Source organism: Perca flavescens, chromosome 13 (assembly GCF_004354835.1).
Source record: "Perca flavescens isolate YP-PL-M2 chromosome 13, PFLA_1.0, whole genome shotgun sequence".
Classification (NCBI taxonomy): Eukaryota; Metazoa; Chordata; class Actinopteri; order Perciformes; family Percidae; genus Perca; species Perca flavescens.
This window is the reverse complement of record NC_041343.1, coordinates 8,303,335-8,322,745: the sequence shown is the minus strand read 5'-3', so window position 1 is coordinate 8,322,745 and position 19,411 is coordinate 8,303,335. Positions and strand designations below refer to the sequence as shown.

Here is a 19,411-nt window from a genome sequence, read left to right as displayed (position 1 = left end):
AGACAATTAGAACTTAAACAAAACCTATTGTTTGTCGATGTCATCAGTTGTGATGTTTCGTGGTGTCTAATCGTTGGCTTGTGTTCAATGTTATGTCCTACATAAGTGAGCTGTTTGATGTTCAAGACACATTTTTTGTTAAAGAGTTAATGTCATGTTCGTCAGAAAAGGGTTTGAAGAATCAGATATGGAAATATGTAACTGACAAAATGCATGTACCAGAGTCCAAATGAAAAAAAATGTTTCTTCTAAAATTTTGCCAGTGAAAACGAAATGACAAAGATTACAGTTTTATTATTAGGCCATTTTGACATTAGGTCAAGGTCAAGGTCAAGTTTATTTATAGAGCACATTTACAAGCAGTCACTACTGCCCCAAAGTGCTGTACAGATACTAGATACCGGTAAACATTATAAAAAGCAAACTAATCAGCCAAAAAGAAGAAGTAAAAACCCACTGAAAACATAATATCCCAGAAACAATAATAATTAAAACATATGTAAACATGATTACAAACAATATTCACAATGTCACAGCTCAGCTTGTGTTAAAAGCCATTTTGAAAAGATGAGTTTTTAAAAGTGATTTAAATGACTCAATAGAGCTAGCTGCTTTAATATTGAGGGGAAGAGGATTCCAGAGCTTAGGACCTGCTACTGAAAAAGCTCTGTCCCCTCTGGTTTTCAGTCTGGATCTAGGACACTCATTTACAAGCCCTTAGGTCGATTTTGTAAAGAAAAAACATGGCCACTAGTTTGAATTGCATATAGTTTTATCTCCTACAATAATCAAGTCTAACTTTCCACTTTTACAGCCACTTATGTAAAGAAAGAAAGCTAATGTGCTGCATCACTAGTACTGAAACTGCTTGAATCCAGATTTTAATGAATACAGGAACTCAGTGATAAAGATCTTCAGAGTCAGACTGGACCAAACCTTCGTCAGCATACCACAAACATTTAAAACTGCTGATCGATGAGACTCAGCCATCTGTAAACCCAGCAGACTCTCAGTTGCACCTCACTTACTCCTGTACAATTCCATCTCAGAGCCTCTCAAAGCATTAATCACAACACTAACACATTCTTTCAACTTGTACTGTCTCACAACAGATTCTTTTTATTTTGCTTATTTTGAATGTTGGTGATGTTGGTTATACATTTTTAATATTCTTAAGGCATAAAAGATGTGATTTTTGAAACCCAGTAAACACTAGAGGACAGCATTGCATTTTGATAAGATAACGCTTGAATAAATGAATGAATGAACAGTTTACTTCCATCTCGACCTTTATTTTAATAGGCAGGTTGAGAGGAAAAAGTAAAAAATGCAACAATGATATCACAGTTAATTTCTGTTAGAAAATGTTGATTTATAAAAAATGAGTGTATCATAACCTATATAAATGATTACATGACATATTTCAATCAAGTACAGCCTTCATTTTTTGAAATTATAATTTAAATGCTTTCACTTTATTCACCTGATCTTCACACATGTTGATTTGCAGAATATATTTACAGTCATCAAGAACAGTTCCCCTGATACTCAACACATAGTATATATAGTCTAAAAAAAATCCAATCTTGTATAAAAATTATAACATATCATCAGAGAATAGTAATGTTTACTAATATGTTTACCAAAACTGAATCCCAGTTGTACATTGGAGGTGTGTTGTTCAATCACTGACGGATGATGGTGATGGCTGACTCATACCAAACCCAGAAGCCTGGATAGACGGCCTCGCTAAAGGAGGCCTTGAAGCGGTGGATGAGAGACATGGTGTCCCCTACAGCGTAGAAAGAGAGGGTACCTCCAGCGTGGTCTAGGAACACCCCTATACGTGATGAGTAGGGGGCTTTGATCTCTAACTGGTCTTTGCTGTGGCGGGCTGAGTAGCTGGAATCGGAGCAGAAGAGGCTCCAGGACTTGCGGTTGTAGCCGATGCGGCAGGTGTCTCCGTAACCCGTCCTCTTGATGCCTTTGTAGGTGACTCCGATGGCAGCCCCCTCCCCGCTCCAGTCAACCTCCCAGTAGTAAGCTCCTCCAGAGAGAGCGTCCTTACACAGGACCTGGGGCAGGGAGTCGAACCGGGAAGGGTGGTCACCGTAAGCCTGGGGGTCTCTCTTGAGTGCAGCTTTCCTGTTCCCTCGAGACAAGTAGAGCTGTCTGTAGGCTGTGTTTGAGTCCAGAGTGAGGTCGCAAGAATCTAGGGAGACAAATTAAACATTTACGTCACAAGAGGAAGCAGGGTTAAATGTTAAATGAGGAAACCCCAAGATGGACAAAGCCTCAGTTTCACAGCAGCTTAAAGCACCCCTCAACAGCTGCATTTGGATTACTAGTTCTGTTATATTGTTATATTATAAAGTATGTAATTAGTTGTATATTAGGGGTGGGAATCACCAGAGGCCTCACGATACGATATCATCATGATACTTATGTCATGATACGATATTATTGCGATTTCAAACATATTGCAATATTTTGCGATATATTGCAATTCATTAAGTTTTTTCCAACTTCAAATTTTTCCCAACTTTAAATGATGTCCCCAAAAGGAAACTTTGTCAACATCTGTTTTATCTAAAAAAATAACTTTCTCTCTTTGTTCATCTCATTTCAATTGTATTGCTGCAAAATCAGATTGTCAAGCAGACAAACTGACCAACACATATATCATAAAAGATCGATACTTGGCGGCTGTGTATCGATACAGTATTGCCACAGAAAATATTGCGATACTATGCTGTATCGATTTTTTCCCCCACCCCTATTGTATATACGATTTAAATGAAATGGAAAAGTGTGAGACCCTCTGGCTGGACACAGAAATCAAAATAATAACTGGGGTTGGATGTCACCTGCCTGCTGTTTATCTCCACCTCTGCGGGTCACAGTTGGTGGGACACACGGTGGCCTCTCCTAGATCTGCTCGGCCTATTATCTCCCGGCCTATTATCTGGAATGCCAGAGGTATCAACAGTTTGTGAGTTTGACCACAAACAGAAGTCCATCTAACAAAGTGCATCTTTAACCTTAACTGACCCACAACCTTTGTCCCCCTTCTCCTGTGACCGTAAACACTACGCGGTTGTTTTAGTTAAATACTAGTAACAACTGACCCCAGGCAACTTGCTTAAAACAGAATATTCTTCTAATATCAGGAAAAATGATGATTACTTTGATTTTTTTTTTTTTTTTTTTTTCTAATCTGACTGGTTAGTGAACATCAGTTTTTTTGTGCATTCAGATTAAACAAGGAGGGAGCACATCAACTGCAAACTTAAGTAAAATCACAAAGCTGTGTAAGTGACAGCTAATATATTTGTAATGAGTCAATCCCAGTCTCTGTCAACACTGTGGGACATACAGTAGTTACTAAAACCAGATTTTGTGGTCAACCACAGGGTCTGACAGAGAACCTCATCAGCTTTTAATTTGCCTCATGCACTGAAACGAGCAGGGAGAGCAGTGATCTGTGTCACTGCATGCAGAAAACCGTATCAAAGAAGCTGTGACTCACATTTCAGGAAATCGTTCCTGTGCTGAGGTTCCTGGACTGGGATGGACTTGTAGACTTGTACACTAGAACTTGTTACAGCTTCCTCGCCTGTGAAAGTAAATACATGTAAGGTTAAAATACTGATAGTAAAGAAAGAATTGTTTTTATTTGACTGATCTGAAATTACTTTCTATTACATCATGCTATTAAACAATGAAAATTCATCAACAGTAACGGCACAATACATGTGCTATCCCTATAAAGACTGGTAGAAAATAAACATAATGTGGGTGCTGTTGATATTCTTGTTATATTAACCCAGATACTGCCATCATCAATGGAGCTGAGTAGAACTGCAACTTAGCCAAATTATATTTCAGAGGAGTGTGCTAATGTGAACTGGCTGGCAGTTCTGACATCCTAATCAAAGTAAACATTTAACCATGTGGCTGCTAAGTAACCTCAGGCTACCCTCTAATAAATAACATCAAACAGGACTGCACAAAGTCCCATTAAGGACAAAGGGAAGTTGTAAATCTATCTAACTGTTCCTTGTCCAATGATGCTTAACTCTCAATTTCTAAATACCATAGCTCTGCTGGCTTTATGGATTGTCTAAAAGTAATGTGGTACTTGTATTAGTACCACTTACTTTGTTGTCCACATACATTCAATAACAGGCAAATCATTTTTCTTAAATGGCTGACTCACTTTTTATGGACTGTCTCTTTTTGGATTCATCCAGCTGACAGAAGGTCATTTTGTTAACTGCAAAAACAAAGAATCTTGAGTTAACATGGCAACAGTGGTGATATGTTGATAACATGTGCATAGTGATACCAGAGATTTGGAGATATAGCTGAATATTTAAATTCTAAGTTTTTGAACTCACCCGCCTTGGCTACCCTAACCAGTTCGTCATTGCTGAATTCATTCAGGTGCTGTTTCATCTCCGAGACGGCCTTAGTGACTGGGCCGAAGGTGAAGTAGGGGTTGACGCTCACTGTGGGCAGCTCCTCAGCCTCGGTCTGGGCTATCAGCATGTGGTAGCTCTAATAAGGACAACGACAACAAAAACAACAGTCATGATAATGTACACTCACTGGCCACTTCATTAGGTACACTTGTTCAATCTATTGTGATCCAATGCAACAGCTCTGCCATAAACTCTGCCTTTACTAAGATGATCGTGTTCAGTTGTGATTGACAATGTCAGAGAGATATTAATAATCAAACTGCATGTTTATTATTGAGGTTGTAGTTTGCAGTGGTGTTGAACTGCATGATATTGAGAGGTGATTCTAATATTTTGGCCACCCCATTTACATACATAAGAGGGGCAGAATATTAGAAACACCTTTCAATATAATGCACTCCAGCACAACACCAGCACCCACTACGACCTTAATAATAAACGTAGAATCTATACCTTCTTGAAAGTGTCAACAAAAGCTGAAAGATTATAAGTTTTGTAAAAGTAGAATTCATGCCAGAGCTGTCATATTTGATTGCATCACATGGTACAGGTGAACCCAGTGAAGTGAAGTTTTCTGTTTTACATTTACAGAATGGGACTGTATGTTATACGGTGTATTAGATACGATATTTTGTAACAAAAGTCTGTTAGCACACTGGTGAAAACCAAATGAATGGATGGCGGTCTTGTGTCAATACCATATCATGAAGGTGGTATCTAATGCATGCCTCTGTGGTAGCGGCGGTCAGTTACCTGGATGAAGTGGATGTGGTCCTCGGTGCGGGACAGCTGGGTGATCTCGTTGTCTCTCCTCTTCAGATCAGCAATCTCGTGGTTCAGACGCTCCATGTGGCCCTCTGCGTTGTTGAGTGCTGCTCTCTTGTTGGAGGAGATCAGCTTGGTCATCTCTTGCTGCATCCTCTCAATGGAGCGCATCATGTCGGCAAACATCTTCTCACATTCCTGCAGTGCTGTGTGGGCGGAGTTCTGCACAGGAAACAAGGACACATGCCATAAATCAACTGGGTTTGGTAGCACACTGACAGAAGCTGTCACCACTACTACACGAAGGAATGCTGTCCGTGTTGGTAGTTAATTTTAACTTCCATTCAATGTATAGTGGTTATTCTGGTTTGGATTTTATATTATATTGGCACAAACCTTGAGTGAATCCACTGCTTGTTTTAGTTCCTCCATCTGCTTGAGTCGGTCATGAATCTTTTCCTGGATCTCAGCCTGGGTGGCACCCAGCCGTTGCTACGGGGAAAACAATAGATGTTGTTGTTGGTGATGACAGCAATTCCACAAATCATGAACTCAACAAAATCATCAATTTTTTTTTTTTTTTTAACTTAAACATTAGACTTTATTATAACAGTGTACAGCTCAAAGGTGACAGTGGAAGCTGTACCTGCATAAGGGGCGTGTTTCATATATTGTAAGCTGCTCTGTCATTCATTACCTGCAACTGTGTCACTGGTGCAATAAATCATGATAGGTACATGATTCACAAGTCTTTTGTACATCAAACGATAGCTAAGCCCATTTTAGCCCATTTTAGCATTCCTAGTATACCTGCTGGTGACAGTCTGAAAACCAGCGTTGTCACTTTAAAGGAATATTTTGAAGTGGGGTTGTAAAGAGAAGTTCTCCATAGTGTGTTATCTACAGTAGATCGCGGTTGGCATGCCCCCAGATTGGAGAAACAGACCAGAGTACCGACACGGAAGCTAAGCAATGTACTGCTGTTGACGGGGCAGCAACAAAAACATATTTCGGCCAAGTTAAAAGTGTTATGTGTACGCTATATTTAGAATATTTTCAACGCTTCACCTTGCCATGAGACAGCTTTTCCCTTTGGCACAACATTTTCTCAAGCGCAACTTTACGCCGCAGATGAGATGTTTGGGTCAGACTTTCAGCGATAGTAGCATAGAATACACAAATACATGAAAATTCAAAAGAGTGATTATGACCGCAAAGACAAAATGCCTTTCACTGTGGAGACAAGAGGATACTTTCATGAGCCAGAGTATGCCGAAGAAGAACTTTTGCAGAGGGAGTCTAGGAGAACTGGATAAAATAGGTTTTTACTGCTGCCCCCGTCCACAGCAGTACTTTGCTTTGCTTCTGTGTCTGCTTCTCCAAACTGGGGGGTGTGTTGACTGCCATCTACTGTAGCTTATACAATAACTGTGGATGAGTACCTCATACAACCCCACTTCAAAGTATCCAAACTATCCCTTTAAGTAAAGTAAAACGTACCTGCTCATCTGCCCGCTCCTGCTCAGCAGACACCATGTCGTGACCTTTGTGTTCTTTCACTGTACACAGCACACAGATACACATATCATCGGTGCGACAGAACAGCTCCAGACCCTTCTGATGCTGGGGACAGATCTGTCTGTCCAGGTGGCCGATTTCATCCACCAGCTTGTGTCTTTTAAAAGTGTTGGACTCATAGTGGGGCTTGAGATGCTTCTCGCAGTAGGACGCCAGACACATCAGGCAGGTCTTGACGGCTTTGTGTTTCTTTCCAATGCAGATGTCGCAACCTACATCCTGGGGTCCTGCAAAGTTGTAGTCAGGGGACGGAGGCGGAGGCGGAAAGGATTCAGTACTACGTTGAATGCTGGAGAGCCGGGAGCCTCCCATGCGTCTCGGGGTGGGCCTCTTGTTGTAGGTAACCTTGCACTGTGGGCAGAGGTACGAGCCTGTGTGGTCAGCATGGTCCCAGTATGTCTTCAGGCAAACAGAGCAGAAGATGTGGCCACATGGGATGGACACGGGATCCCTGAGGTATTCCTTACACAGGTGGCAGTTGTCCTGGTCAGATGACATGGAGACGGTTAAGTGCTGTTTCCTCGAATGCAGTGAAGATGCTGCGTCGACAGTCAGTGGCTTGTGTCAGCGGAACAGTGGCAAAGTGACTCAACATGTACTACGGGCTCACGTTATATAGAGTAAACAGAGAGGGTGGCTAAACTGGTTAAGCCGAAACCAGTCAAACAAGGGCGGGGCAAGAGCAGGACACAGTGAATGCCTTCATCAGTTACAGAACGTAATAAAAAAGAATGGACTTTGTAATCATAAAATAGGTTTGGCCTTGACTGTTGGCAGCCAATGTGTAGTTTCTCAATGCTTTTTTTTATTTCATGTAGACACATAAAATAAAATAAACAATATAGGCCTTGAGGGTTTCATACTTTTTTGAGCAGGAAATGGGTTCAGACAGAAAATGACAAGTGCTGTTTGGAATAATGCTAGTAGTATTTGCATGCCATGAAAAGATGAGTAATAAAAAAAAAAGGTACATTCAAAAGTAAATAGTCATCTATGAAAGTGCAGTGTAAAGAAACCACAGGTGTGTCACGCTCTTCAGCTGAGTGGCCTCTAATTGCTGAGGGAATGCCCAAAACAGTGTGTTCCATCTGGCCATGTGATGATACCCAATCAAGTCACAGTACAAACTGACTTCTACACTTCTTCTTCAGCTCTTTGACTAATAATAATACAACTGCTTTTCTGGTGGACAACTTCAATGTCTCATCAGTAGGCCCATCAACCAAACCTTTGTTCGCTTCAGTTGGTTTGGCCTTTCTCGAGCCTGTGAGACTTCCCTAACCTTCACCTCACCTGTAACCAGTTAATGATCAACTCTGGGTTACTTTGCATTTGTTTACTGAGGTTTGACAGCACGTCTGCAGTATCTGTAAATCAACGCTGGAACTATATTTCTGTGGCATAAACTTAACCTTAATACTATAAGAAGAAAAATGTGCTCCTTGAAAACCAATTCTAAGAATGTTTCCGCTTCTGAGCTAAATACCTTCCTCTGCCGATTTCACCTTACAGCGAACACACCTCCTGCCAGCATGGAGTTTCAGGGCTGTTGAAATGGAGATAGGAATGCAACTACACTTGATAGCCCAGATAACAGCAGGGCCAAGCAAGCCTGCTTAAAAGATTCCATTGTGTTAGAGCCAGCAAGGGCCCGAGCAGAGTGCCAGGCAGTATAGGGTCTGTTGTCCGTCAACAACAGTAAGTACTGCTGACATGCAAGACTAAATGTAGCATATTATTTGATAAAAAAACAAAAAAAAACATGGCCATACTCTTCTATGCAAGTGCTGCAACACTAACTTGATGAGGGGATGATAATAAGATGAAAACTATCAGTGTTAACAAAAACATACAATATATTTACAGTTGTAAAGTAATGAAAAGATCCAACTTGATCTAGGCGATGTCACCATTTCGCAAGAATGACTTTATTATGATTTATATAATTACATTTTATCTCACAGTTTGACAAAGTTAATATTTATTGCATGTCCTTTGCGTGTGAATGAAATAAGTTCAAGGTTCTTTATTTGTCAAGTGCACAACAATAACAGAAGTAGTCGTTTGCAATGGAAATATTAGGCCTCAGGCACCTCCAACAATGCTCATGAAATAAAAATAAAAAATATTGGGCTACAATAAAATATGAATAAAGTAGTATAATTATATAATAAATACATTTGTGTAGACAGTATTGCAATGAGTAAGACTGAATGTAACAAGGAATGTACAATTACATAATATATGTAAAGAGGTGTAAACTGATCCCATTTCTAATGGCAGTGACAAATACAACAGAAAAACTGAAACTGAAAATGGTTGTCACTGTGACTTATCTCTGATTACAAATGAAGCCAGTACCAGACTGGAACAGGCCTCTAAACTGACACTAAAATAGGTCTTGATTCATTTTGGATATTTTATTGTTGTCTTGCAAAGCATGTTTTCTTATCTGTACTTTGTTCTACCAACCTAGCTGGCCCTTTAACCCTGTTTGTAGCCAGAAGGTGGACTTTGATTTCATAAAACTAAAATATAGAAAATGTATACACAAGAAGAACCTGTTGCTCGCACAGAAAGGGGTCTGAGACCGAAATCGAAACGTTTTTTTCTAAATAAATTATTGCTTGCGTAATGGTCATTGTGCGGGATTTTCTCTAAACTTTTTGATCTGCTACTTTTGATCATATCCTACGCACCTGCCCGACAAAAGAGGTGTGCAAAAAAGCTTTCCTACGTCACACGTAAAGGGGAAAAGCAGGAAAAGTGAATCCTCTCCTTGATATAATGTTGTAATGTTGTTATGGAGAAGGAGAACCAGGAAATGAGTCGGGCGAAATGCACCGCTGCCAAGCCACGGCCGAGCGACGTGTGTCGCTGCGACGTGTAGTTACATTTTTCGAGAGGTGCACGTCAGGCTATGGCGTAGGGTCCGGCGTAGACGCAGAGGGTGTCTGCGGGGGTACGCCGTCGAATCGACGCAGAAGCATAAAACGGCCTTAAGGGGCAAAATGCACACCGTCAATGTATGTCTACTAAAATTCCAGTTTTTGCCACTAATATGTTCAGATTGTTATTAGAAGTATCTGCCTATATTATGGCGATTATAAGCATGTTTACAATTTTTAAATAAAGAATGATATACTACCGTGCACACATTACAACTCTTCACAAGTCTTACACAACACCTCCCTGTACTCAAGTGAAACCGATGTGGTCATGTGTTCACTCTCATTGTAGGTTTATAGGCTAGGCCTACTCCCAAACCTAAAACGCAAACATGCTTTCCTTGAACATCCCCTGAATGGTTTCTAAGAAAAGGGCTGACCCGGTTTGACTTAAACTGCCTATCATGCATATTATTATCACAACACCGTAAAAATAAGGGAGCGCTATTTTCGGGATTATTATTATTATTTGAATGCAACTCTGACAGACACTTCACAGTGCCGTTTTTTGCTCATCCCCTGGCTGAGGTTGTCGTAACAACAGTGATGCTTACTCATGGTGTGCTGCCTTTCCGTTCCAATTTTGTCTGTGTCTGTTTAAGTACTCTTCACCCTTTGTGTATCTTCCAGCATCAACAAATGTGTCCACTGGTTTTCCCAGAACACATTTTAACATTGTTTTTTCCTGTTTTTATTACTCACGCTCAGTGAAGTGGGTCCTTTGTTTCCTCTAATCAACTACACATTTGTGTTGTCCTGCACTTGCCCTGCAGGAAGCGGTCCAAGTTTTTAGCTAAACTTGGACTGAGCTATAGATGACTTCAAAGATCACTGGGACTTGTGTCTTGTGTCATATACATGTGCATGCTTCATAATAACTTTCTGAAAGAAACAGACATCTTTGGACCTGTGCACAAGTCTTTACTTGTCTATCTATACCCTGTTCAAAGTTTTGTCCACTGGCGGTGCCGCTCGCCACTAACAGGTAGTTAATCTGTAAGCACAGAGCACTCTCTTTACTCTGCAGGAAGGAAAGAAACTGGCTTATCAGAAACCGGACCTAATATGGAGAGGTGAAACTGCCTGGTGCATGTAGTAATGCAAGATATGAATTGAAGGTGCAGCCAATACTTTTTACAACCTTAAAGTAACATGAATTCTTTTTTTTACTATATGATTCTGCATCAGGCAGAGGATTCTAAGTAGACTACAAAAAACTTTATTTCAAGCAAGAGCCCTTTCACAGTAGGGACTCTAATGTTAACAAAAGACAGAAAAATACTGAGAATGGAGCATTATTATTGATTGAAAACAGTAGACGAGGCTATGTTGTCAGCAGACGCTTGATACAGAGCGTGAGTCAGGGTCTCCTGTGAAGTTTTTCCCCTTGCTACACTATGAGAGGGATATTTTTAGGAATTAAAAAATGCAACATAACCTGTGACGAAGCATACACACAAATATGTAAAACATCCATTGCAACAACACACCTGGACCTGAAAGGACTGTGCGCAAGCACTCGTGCATGTGTGTTTCCGTTTGGTGTCTCAATATATTCTTGCACAAACATTTACACATGTACAGTTACAAAATGACTTGTAAAAGTACCCAGACTGGTCTGACTGGACAGTGTGAATACTACAGCTCTGAACATGTGCTGCTCTAGGACAAACTCCCTACAGCAAGTTAAACATTTAACACGTTTTGGGTGATAGAAGGAGCAACAACATCCCTGGTGTTTGAAATAACTTCAAAACTCTGCGTGAGTTCAAAGTGTCTCTGTTTGTTCATTGGGTGGTCCCTGAAATTCCTGCAGTACTTTAGGCTGCGTTTGTGTTTGTCGGACTATAACCGGTTTGAGACAATGGCGATTCTGTCTGACAACAATAGGTGGAAATACAGCTGCAGAGAAGTGTGCACACAATTCAGCTGCAGATGAGCCACATGAGAAAAAATGTGAATAAAGGAAACTGTGAGGTAAATAGAAGGGATGCTTTTTCTGGCACATTAGTTGTCGCTGTGTGCTTTTTACATTTCATTCATTCTTTCACTCTGTTCTCTCTCTCTCTCTCTCTCTCTCTTTCTCTCTCTCTCTCTCTCTCTGTCTGCCCGCCCTCTCTCCCTCTCCCTCTTTGCTCAACCTGCTTATCTGAACTGGGCAGGGCTCGATATACTCACAGCACAGGGGGACGGCCTTGTCTGCTTTCAATCAATAACCTCTGGAATTCAGAAATACAAGTCGGTCCTGTCCCTGGCAGGCTGTACCTAACTTTTGTGGGCGGGCTCCCAGGCACACTCAACGGAATTTCTATCTGCTCCTGGCTCTCTCTGTCTGTTTTCGCAGATCTGACTGCGCTTTGAGCCCCATCACAATGGCTGATCACACTTCTCCAGATTATTTCAGCTGCTCCCTGTGTGTGAACCTGCTGAGGGACCCTGTTGCCATCCCCTGTGGCCACAGTTTCTGTATGGACTGCATCAGTGGTTACTGGAATGAGGCGGACTACACAGGGATTTACATTTGTCCCCAGTGTAAGATCACATTCACCCAGAGGCCGGTGCTGCGGCCCAACGCCACTCTGAGCATGGTGGCTGAGAAGATCAAGAAGAGCGGTCTGAACCTCAACATCAACTTTCCCCAGGGGAACTTCTGCGCCGGACCAAGTGACGTCCCCTGTGACTTCTGCTCTGGGAAGAAATTAAAGGCTGTGAAGTCCTGTCTTAACTGCCTGGCGTCCTACTGCGAGAAGCACCTGAAGCCACACTACGAGTCAGCCACATTCAAAAGGCACAAGCTGGTGGACGAGCTGGGAAACCTGGACAGGAAGATCTGCCCGCAGCACCAAAAGCCCCTGGAGCTCTTCTGTCGAACAGATCAGATGTGTATCTGCGCTATCTGCACAGTCAGTGAACACAAGGGCCATGACATTGTTTCTGCTGAGGCAGAGAGGGGTGAGAAACAGGTAAGAAATCCTCCTGTCTTTTTTGACGACTTATTTTATTAGATTCAATATTCAAAGGCACAGGAAAAGTGCTGTTGGAAGAAGAAAAAAACTTCTCAGAAAATGGAAAGTGTGATTGTGAATGGAAAGTGGGATTTCCTGTCAGAAAGATAAGCAAGTGAATTCAGTACGTATGATAGAAACCACAAGCTGAAACTCCTAATTCAACTGTAGTATAGTTTACAGGCTGATACACTTTTAAAAAAGAGGCACACTCTTGATACATTAGATTTATATCAACACTGTATTTTGAGTTAAAGCCAACAGGGTGTTTTTCCCTACTCCGTCTCCTGCACTACGACTGGCGCATGTACTTTGACCCATTTCACCAAAGCTATCAGCTAAACTGGCAGCCACTCACCGCCAAAACAAATCCAGCTCTCTGATTAGCTGTATGGAAGCCGGGGGAGGGTCTTACAGTTATCGCCCCTGAAAAAGCTGCTTTTCAGAGAATGCGGTGTTCCAGCTGTGGGAGAGATAACACAGAAATTGTCTGACTTCCTACTGCTGCATTGGTTCCCACATGTGGGAGTGGGTCTGTAATGATACTGGAATGTCAGGGAGTCAAGGCCTTCAACACCTCATGATCACAACCAATCACGATGTTGTAACCACGATGCACATTCAAATGAATAACCAATCACATTGCCTGTAAAAGCACGTAGAGTAGATAAGAGCGTCAACAGATACCGGGGTATAAATCTGCATCTTTCAGAGCTGTCTAGTTTTTTTTTTATGCGGGATTGGTTTAGGAGGAGTGGTTTTTTTGGCAGCCAGGAATATGGGTTAAAGGATTTTTGGGGCATGATGAAGTAATTAGTCATCCTACTGTTTTCGTTACAACATGGGGAGTCAGGTTTCTCTCATCCAAAGATTTACAACCTGAGTTTCACACATCTCACTCCATCTCCTGCTCTCTCTCCCCTCCCCCTCTCATGTTCACTCCCCCCGTAGATTCCCCACATTCCTCAAGCTTATCTTGAAGAATGGGTTGGTGGGCTTGAGTAAATGCTGAATTAGAAGCCCTCTATTCTGCATGTCAGTGCTGCGTGCACCTTGAAGCATCTCTTTAAAAGTCAGGCAGCGGTAGATTCACATTCCAAACATGGCCAGAATTCCATTACAGATTTTTTCTCCCCCTCTCCCTCTGAGATAAAAGCTGGCCGTATTAAGAAGATTCTTTGAGCAGGGTTTATTAGACATGCCAAAGGGCCTCCCCACATATTCCTTGATGAGAAAGAATGTTTTTACTGAACCAACATATACAAGGCGTTACATCTCATACGATAAACCAGCATGATATTCAAATCTGATTTAATGCAACTTTTATGATCAACTTTCTGCTTTATAATTTAAAAGAAGTCAGTACAGCCAATCAGCATGGGAGTGCACACTTTACAAAACAGTGAAATAGATGGGTGTGTAATGTGCCATTATTCTGCAGAAACTCCTGGGAGTCTCCCAGGCTGAGATTAGACAAAAATGCCAGGACAGGGTGAAGGAGCTGGAGGAACTGAAGACTGCTGTGGATTCATTGAAGGTAAGATTTAAATGTTGATAATATCTTGAATTTCATGTATTTCCATACTCTTGACGAAGGTCCAGAGGGACCGAAACATTAGTTTTCTTTAATAAATGGCGATGCTGCAGTAAGCCCAGTGTGCAGGATTTTCTCTTTCTCTGAGTCCTTGTATTTCCATGCACAAGAGAGACGTTGCTGTAAGACGTTCACTATAGCAGTGTCTTGTGTAAAACACTGACACCTTGGGTGCTCTGTGCAGAACTCGGCCCAGAGAGCCATGGTGGACAGCCAGAAGATGTTTGAGGACATGATCCGCTCCATTGAGAGGATGAGGTCAGAGGTGACCAAGCTGATTGGTATCAACGAGAAGGCTGCTTTCAACCAGTCCGAGGCTTTGATCGAGCGGCTGGAACAAGAGATCGATGAACTGAAGAAAAAGGAGACCGGCCTCAAGCAGCTGTACAGCACTGAGGACCACATCCACTTCCTGCAGGTAACATAAGATAAACTGTTTAATAGGAAATACATGGAGTTCTGATTTGGGCCTAAAGCGTGAAGTAATTACTATATGGGCAATTACTCAACAACTGTACTTAACTTGAGTTGTTCCATTTCATGTTACCTTACACTTCTACTCCACTACATTTCAGAGGGAATTATTGTACTTTTTATTTATTTGACAAATTGAGTTACTCGTTACTTTAAAGATTGAAATTATGAATAAAAAAATATTATCAAAAGATAAGATATATTATTTAAACTTTTACTTGAGTAAGGTTTTAAATGCAGGACTTTAACTTGTAACATATTATTTATACTCTGTGGTATTACTTGAGTAAATGATCTGAGTACTTCTTCCATCTCTGTATACGGGTGTGGCAGCCTACTTGTTTATGGTCACAACATGTTAAGCCTGTCCTTGGTATCATTTTTTAGCGTAAGCATTTCTCAACAAGCAATTAAGAGGCGTTAATAGCATCACTTTTTGTGAATGGAAATTTGGACGGATGTCTATCTTTGGATGTCCTGCTTTACTATGAATCTAGCTGTGAAGCAATGTGTTTAAAACACTTTAAAACCGTGCTCCATGTGTAAAAGTACATTTGGTCACCTCTATCTGTTACTCAGACGGTTTCATGGTGATGTACAGTATATTCGTCCTCATCACGACACTTTTCTTTTGTCATCAGAACTTCAACTACCTCTGCACCCCCACTGATGACAGCTTCATACCGAAAGTGGTGTTGAACCCTGACTTCTCCTTCGGGGCTGTTAGGAAAGCTGTGAGCGAGATCAAGGAACGCCTGGAGGAGTTTGGCAAAGAGGAGCTGCTTAAGATCTCCAAGTCAGGTGTGACCTTAGCAGCCGAAAAACAAGACTTTTACACAATGGGCAGAACATGGCAAAAAAAACAAACACGCAATTTACTAAATATGAATGTGTTCTGTCTTATAGTGAATGAGGTCCCAGTGTACACTACGGAGAGTCGAACATTGGAAAGAAGGAGCAGGGGTGAGTCTGTCATGTCCTTTAGTAATGAAGGACTGAAGGAGGTCCATTATTATTGAGGTTGATAATGTAGTCGCCATTAATTTGCTTGAGGCAAAACACAAAGTGAATGAATCATAGAGTTAAAAACACATAACACACAAAAGAATTAAAGGCACATGAGTGTCACACTGACCTAACACACTGCTTCTTTATGTGCAGGCAAAGAAATGGTGGACAACACTCCTCCAGAGCCGAAGACCAGAGCCGATTTTGTAAAATGTTAGTATCTGGTGTACCTGAAATATGACAATTCAGTTCACTTTAGCTGAACACAATTCTGTAACTAAATGTATACTGTATGTTGTTTCACCCCCAGACTTCTGCCAGCTGAAACTGGACTCTAGCACAGCCTACAAGGAGCTGCACGTCTCAGACAACAACAGAAAAGTCATCCGCACCAGGGACCTGCAGCCCTACGGAGACAACCCAGAGAGGTTTGACAGCTTCGCCCAGGTGCTGTGCCGGGAGGCCCTGTACGGAGGCCGCTTCTACTGGGAGATCGAGTGGAGCGGGGAGTTCTCCATTGGAGTGGCCTACAAGAGCATCAGCCGGAAGGGCAAAGGCTCACTGTGTCTGCTGGGATACAACGACAAATCCTGGAGTCTGCTCTGCTCTGACACGGGTTACTCTGCCTGGCACAACCGGGTGGACAAAGCCGTCAGCGGCCCCCACTCCCCCAGAATAGGCGTGTACCTGGACCACAGTGCTGGTGTGCTGGCATTTTACAGCATAGGCAACACCATGACCCTCCTGCACAGGTTTCAGACTACATTTGTTGAGCCTATCTATCCAGGCTTTGGAGTTGGAACCTCAGTCAGGATCTGCAATATCAAGTGAACACCCGTATTTAAGCTCTCAAGTTTGAAAATCTGGAAATATTTTCCACATGTTTGTCATAATACACAGCAATGGTTTTGGAATATATATTTTTGCTAATTTTTTAAACCGTACCAAAGCACATTGTTGTTTTTTTTAAATGCCCCCCACCCCCCAATGTGTATAGACTATATATTTTTTAACACTACACATCACATATTACGTAATGCATTGTTTTGTCAAAATACATTGTCACTGTAGTTTTATAAAAACATTATTGAAATACATAATTACTACATAATCACACAAGTACAATATAAAGTGTTATCACTTCAGGATCATAACTTCTGGATACTATTATGACATGTCACTATGTGAAAAACGTGAGCTACACCTGTGTTCCCACAGATGCATTAACTTCATAAAATTAAAAAATTAAAAATGTACCTGGGATAACCTAAGATCATTATATGATGTCATTACATTGTTAGCCAATAGTATTGCATAGTTCATTTAAAATATATTGCTCCCTTATGATCTTTATGAGTAATACAGTAAGATTCGAATTGGTGCATTAACAGGTATTATTATGGTTTCAACATATTCAAAGGAATATTTCATTGTCACTTCATTTTGTCATGTTTTGATATTATGTGATAGTTGTCATCAGTTGCTGAGTTTCTTTTTCACTTGAACTAACCCCTATTATTTAATTTGTATGTAGGTTTACTTATATAAAAAAAACTGAATATTATTGATATCAAGAAAAGTCTTGTTTTGTAACAAAATTATTTTTTTTATAGTTCTAAATAAAGAGCTATGTGAACGAATTGATTTTTGTGTTTTTGAAATTATTTATCAATTTCTACATTATAACATAAGGACCAGATGTTGTTGTATCTATATTGCCAAATTAAAGGTTTATTAGATTAGAAATAATAGCTCTGCATGATATGAATTTAAATGAAAAGATAGAGCTACTTGTTTGATTCCTTTTATTGTTTGTGCTTTCACAAATGCACGTTCTAAAACATTTCAAAAGTAGCTGTATCACTATTCAACAGAGTACACTGTGTATAACGTAATACAGTTCAACAGCACCACAAACTACGTCCTCCAAAATGATCATAGAGTTGATTCAACACCTCTGCAGTTTCAACAACATCTGTCTATTATAATCTTCATGAAGAGAGGATTTAATGCAGGACTGATGTACTGGACAGTTTTAGGTAGGAACACCTAATAAACAACTCAGACTTACTAAGTGATAATTGTTAGCCTGCTCTTAACAGTCACAGTTGTACAGAACAAACATACTATTCTGGACTTTGTCCTGCAGCTCCAGTTCAAAACTCCAAAAGAAAATTTTTAGAATTTTATAACTAAATACAAGGTGAAGTTGTCGACTGTTGCTGCTCAGTTGTGTTTACTTATTAAGAGATACAAACATGTGGGACAACCTCTAGCTCAGTGTGCGCCCCATGTTAGCTTTGCTGCATGTTTTCCCCCGTTCCGGTCTATCACTATCTAATAAAAATAAATAAATAAAGATATATGGCTGTGTGTGTCAGGGTTTCTGGTGTCAGTCCTAGCTCCAGGACACATTGGATGGTATATTAAGCATGTGTATTAGGGTTGCTACCTTCCCTCTCGTTCACCTTTACCTGCACATCAGCAGCCTGCTGTAAGTAAGACCCTGGTTTACCACACACATTCTGTGAATTCATTTTACTTATAACATGTTACATGTTAGATGTCAATCCAAAAATTTTAAGTCAATCTGCAACACTGTTCTGTTTGTATCTTCGAAGGTGCTTAATGTCAGAAAATATGACATTTACTTTAGATCCATTTTAACAAAATGCTTCAGATATTTCTGCACTAATCTACAATAAGACAGCAATATACTGTATTACAATACATAAAATGTACTGTTATAATTGTCCAAACAGCAGCTCGTACACACCAAGGTGAGTCTAAAACCAGCTCCTTATGTATATATTTATCTTTGAGTGTAATAATCTAAATTGTTTGTCAGTGCATGTTCAAGACAAGTACAAATCCAATGAAGTCATTAAGGAAGATATGGGATATGACACATTCAAGTAAGAGGGCCAGGACAGTATGTGGTTTATTCATGTAGCTATGGTTTTCAAAGCAGGAACAATTGTTTATTTTTTTTTCCACATGCATACTGTTCCATAAAGTAAAAGGGATTGGAGGTTCCTAACGATGAGGACACCATTAAGCTACGAGCCTGTGTCTCAGAAGACATTTTAAAGAATCTGAACACAGACACAGGAGTTTTCAGTTATTCTGGCTGATTAGACCTCTTCCCAAGACTGTGTGGGCGTGTGAAGACTGATTAATGGACATTTTCCTTGGCTGCCGGTCAATGTTGTTGGACGTGATAGGGCAGGACAAATGACACCTTTATCATTCTTACTGGTAGATTATTTTTGACCTAATAACTTCCCATCAACACTCCAGCCCACATTCAACCTGAGCAGAGGTCTGATTAGCCAGAATAACTGAAAACACCTGTGTGGGTGTTCAAGGGCTTTAACTAATAGGAAAAGCTCAGGTTAGTAATTACAATAACGATGTCTCCGTTGTCCAAGAGCAAGCCAGTACCCACAGTACCAAGCTTCTACCACTAAAGCAGGAACATCATACAATTATTTCATTATTTATTTTTGTAAAAGGTTTTTTTGGGGGCCTTTCAGCCTTTAATGCAAAGGACAG

At 40.7% G+C, this 19,411-nt stretch overlaps 2 protein-coding genes across 2 annotated transcripts; one reads left to right on the top strand and one right to left on the bottom strand.

The window, feature by feature from the left end:
- Nucleotides 1–1,685: 1,685 nt before the first annotated feature.
- ftr83 (finTRIM family, member 83) lies at nt 1,686–7,331 on the bottom strand. Its single transcript, XM_028595876.1, has 7 exons — nt 6,750–7,331; nt 5,646–5,741; nt 5,238–5,471; nt 4,401–4,560; nt 4,220–4,276; nt 3,530–3,616; nt 1,686–2,212 (listed from the first exon to the last, which is right to left on the bottom strand). Exons 1-7 carry the CDS (start codon nt 7,323–7,325, stop codon nt 1,686–1,688), a joined length of 1,737 nt encoding a protein of 578 aa, XP_028451677.1. The 5' UTR covers nt 7,326–7,331.
- Nucleotides 7,332–11,904: 4,573 nt separating this feature from the next.
- ftr82 (finTRIM family, member 82) lies at nt 11,905–17,496 on the top strand. The gene is made up of 7 exons (XM_028595182.1): nt 11,905–12,738; nt 14,222–14,317; nt 14,559–14,792; nt 15,490–15,649; nt 15,755–15,811; nt 16,010–16,069; nt 16,167–17,496. Exons 1-7 carry the CDS (start codon nt 12,148–12,150, stop codon nt 16,685–16,687), a joined length of 1,719 nt encoding a protein of 572 aa, XP_028450983.1. The 5' UTR covers nt 11,905–12,147; the 3' UTR covers nt 16,688–17,496.
- The last annotated feature ends 1,915 nt before the right edge of the window (nt 17,497–19,411 follow it).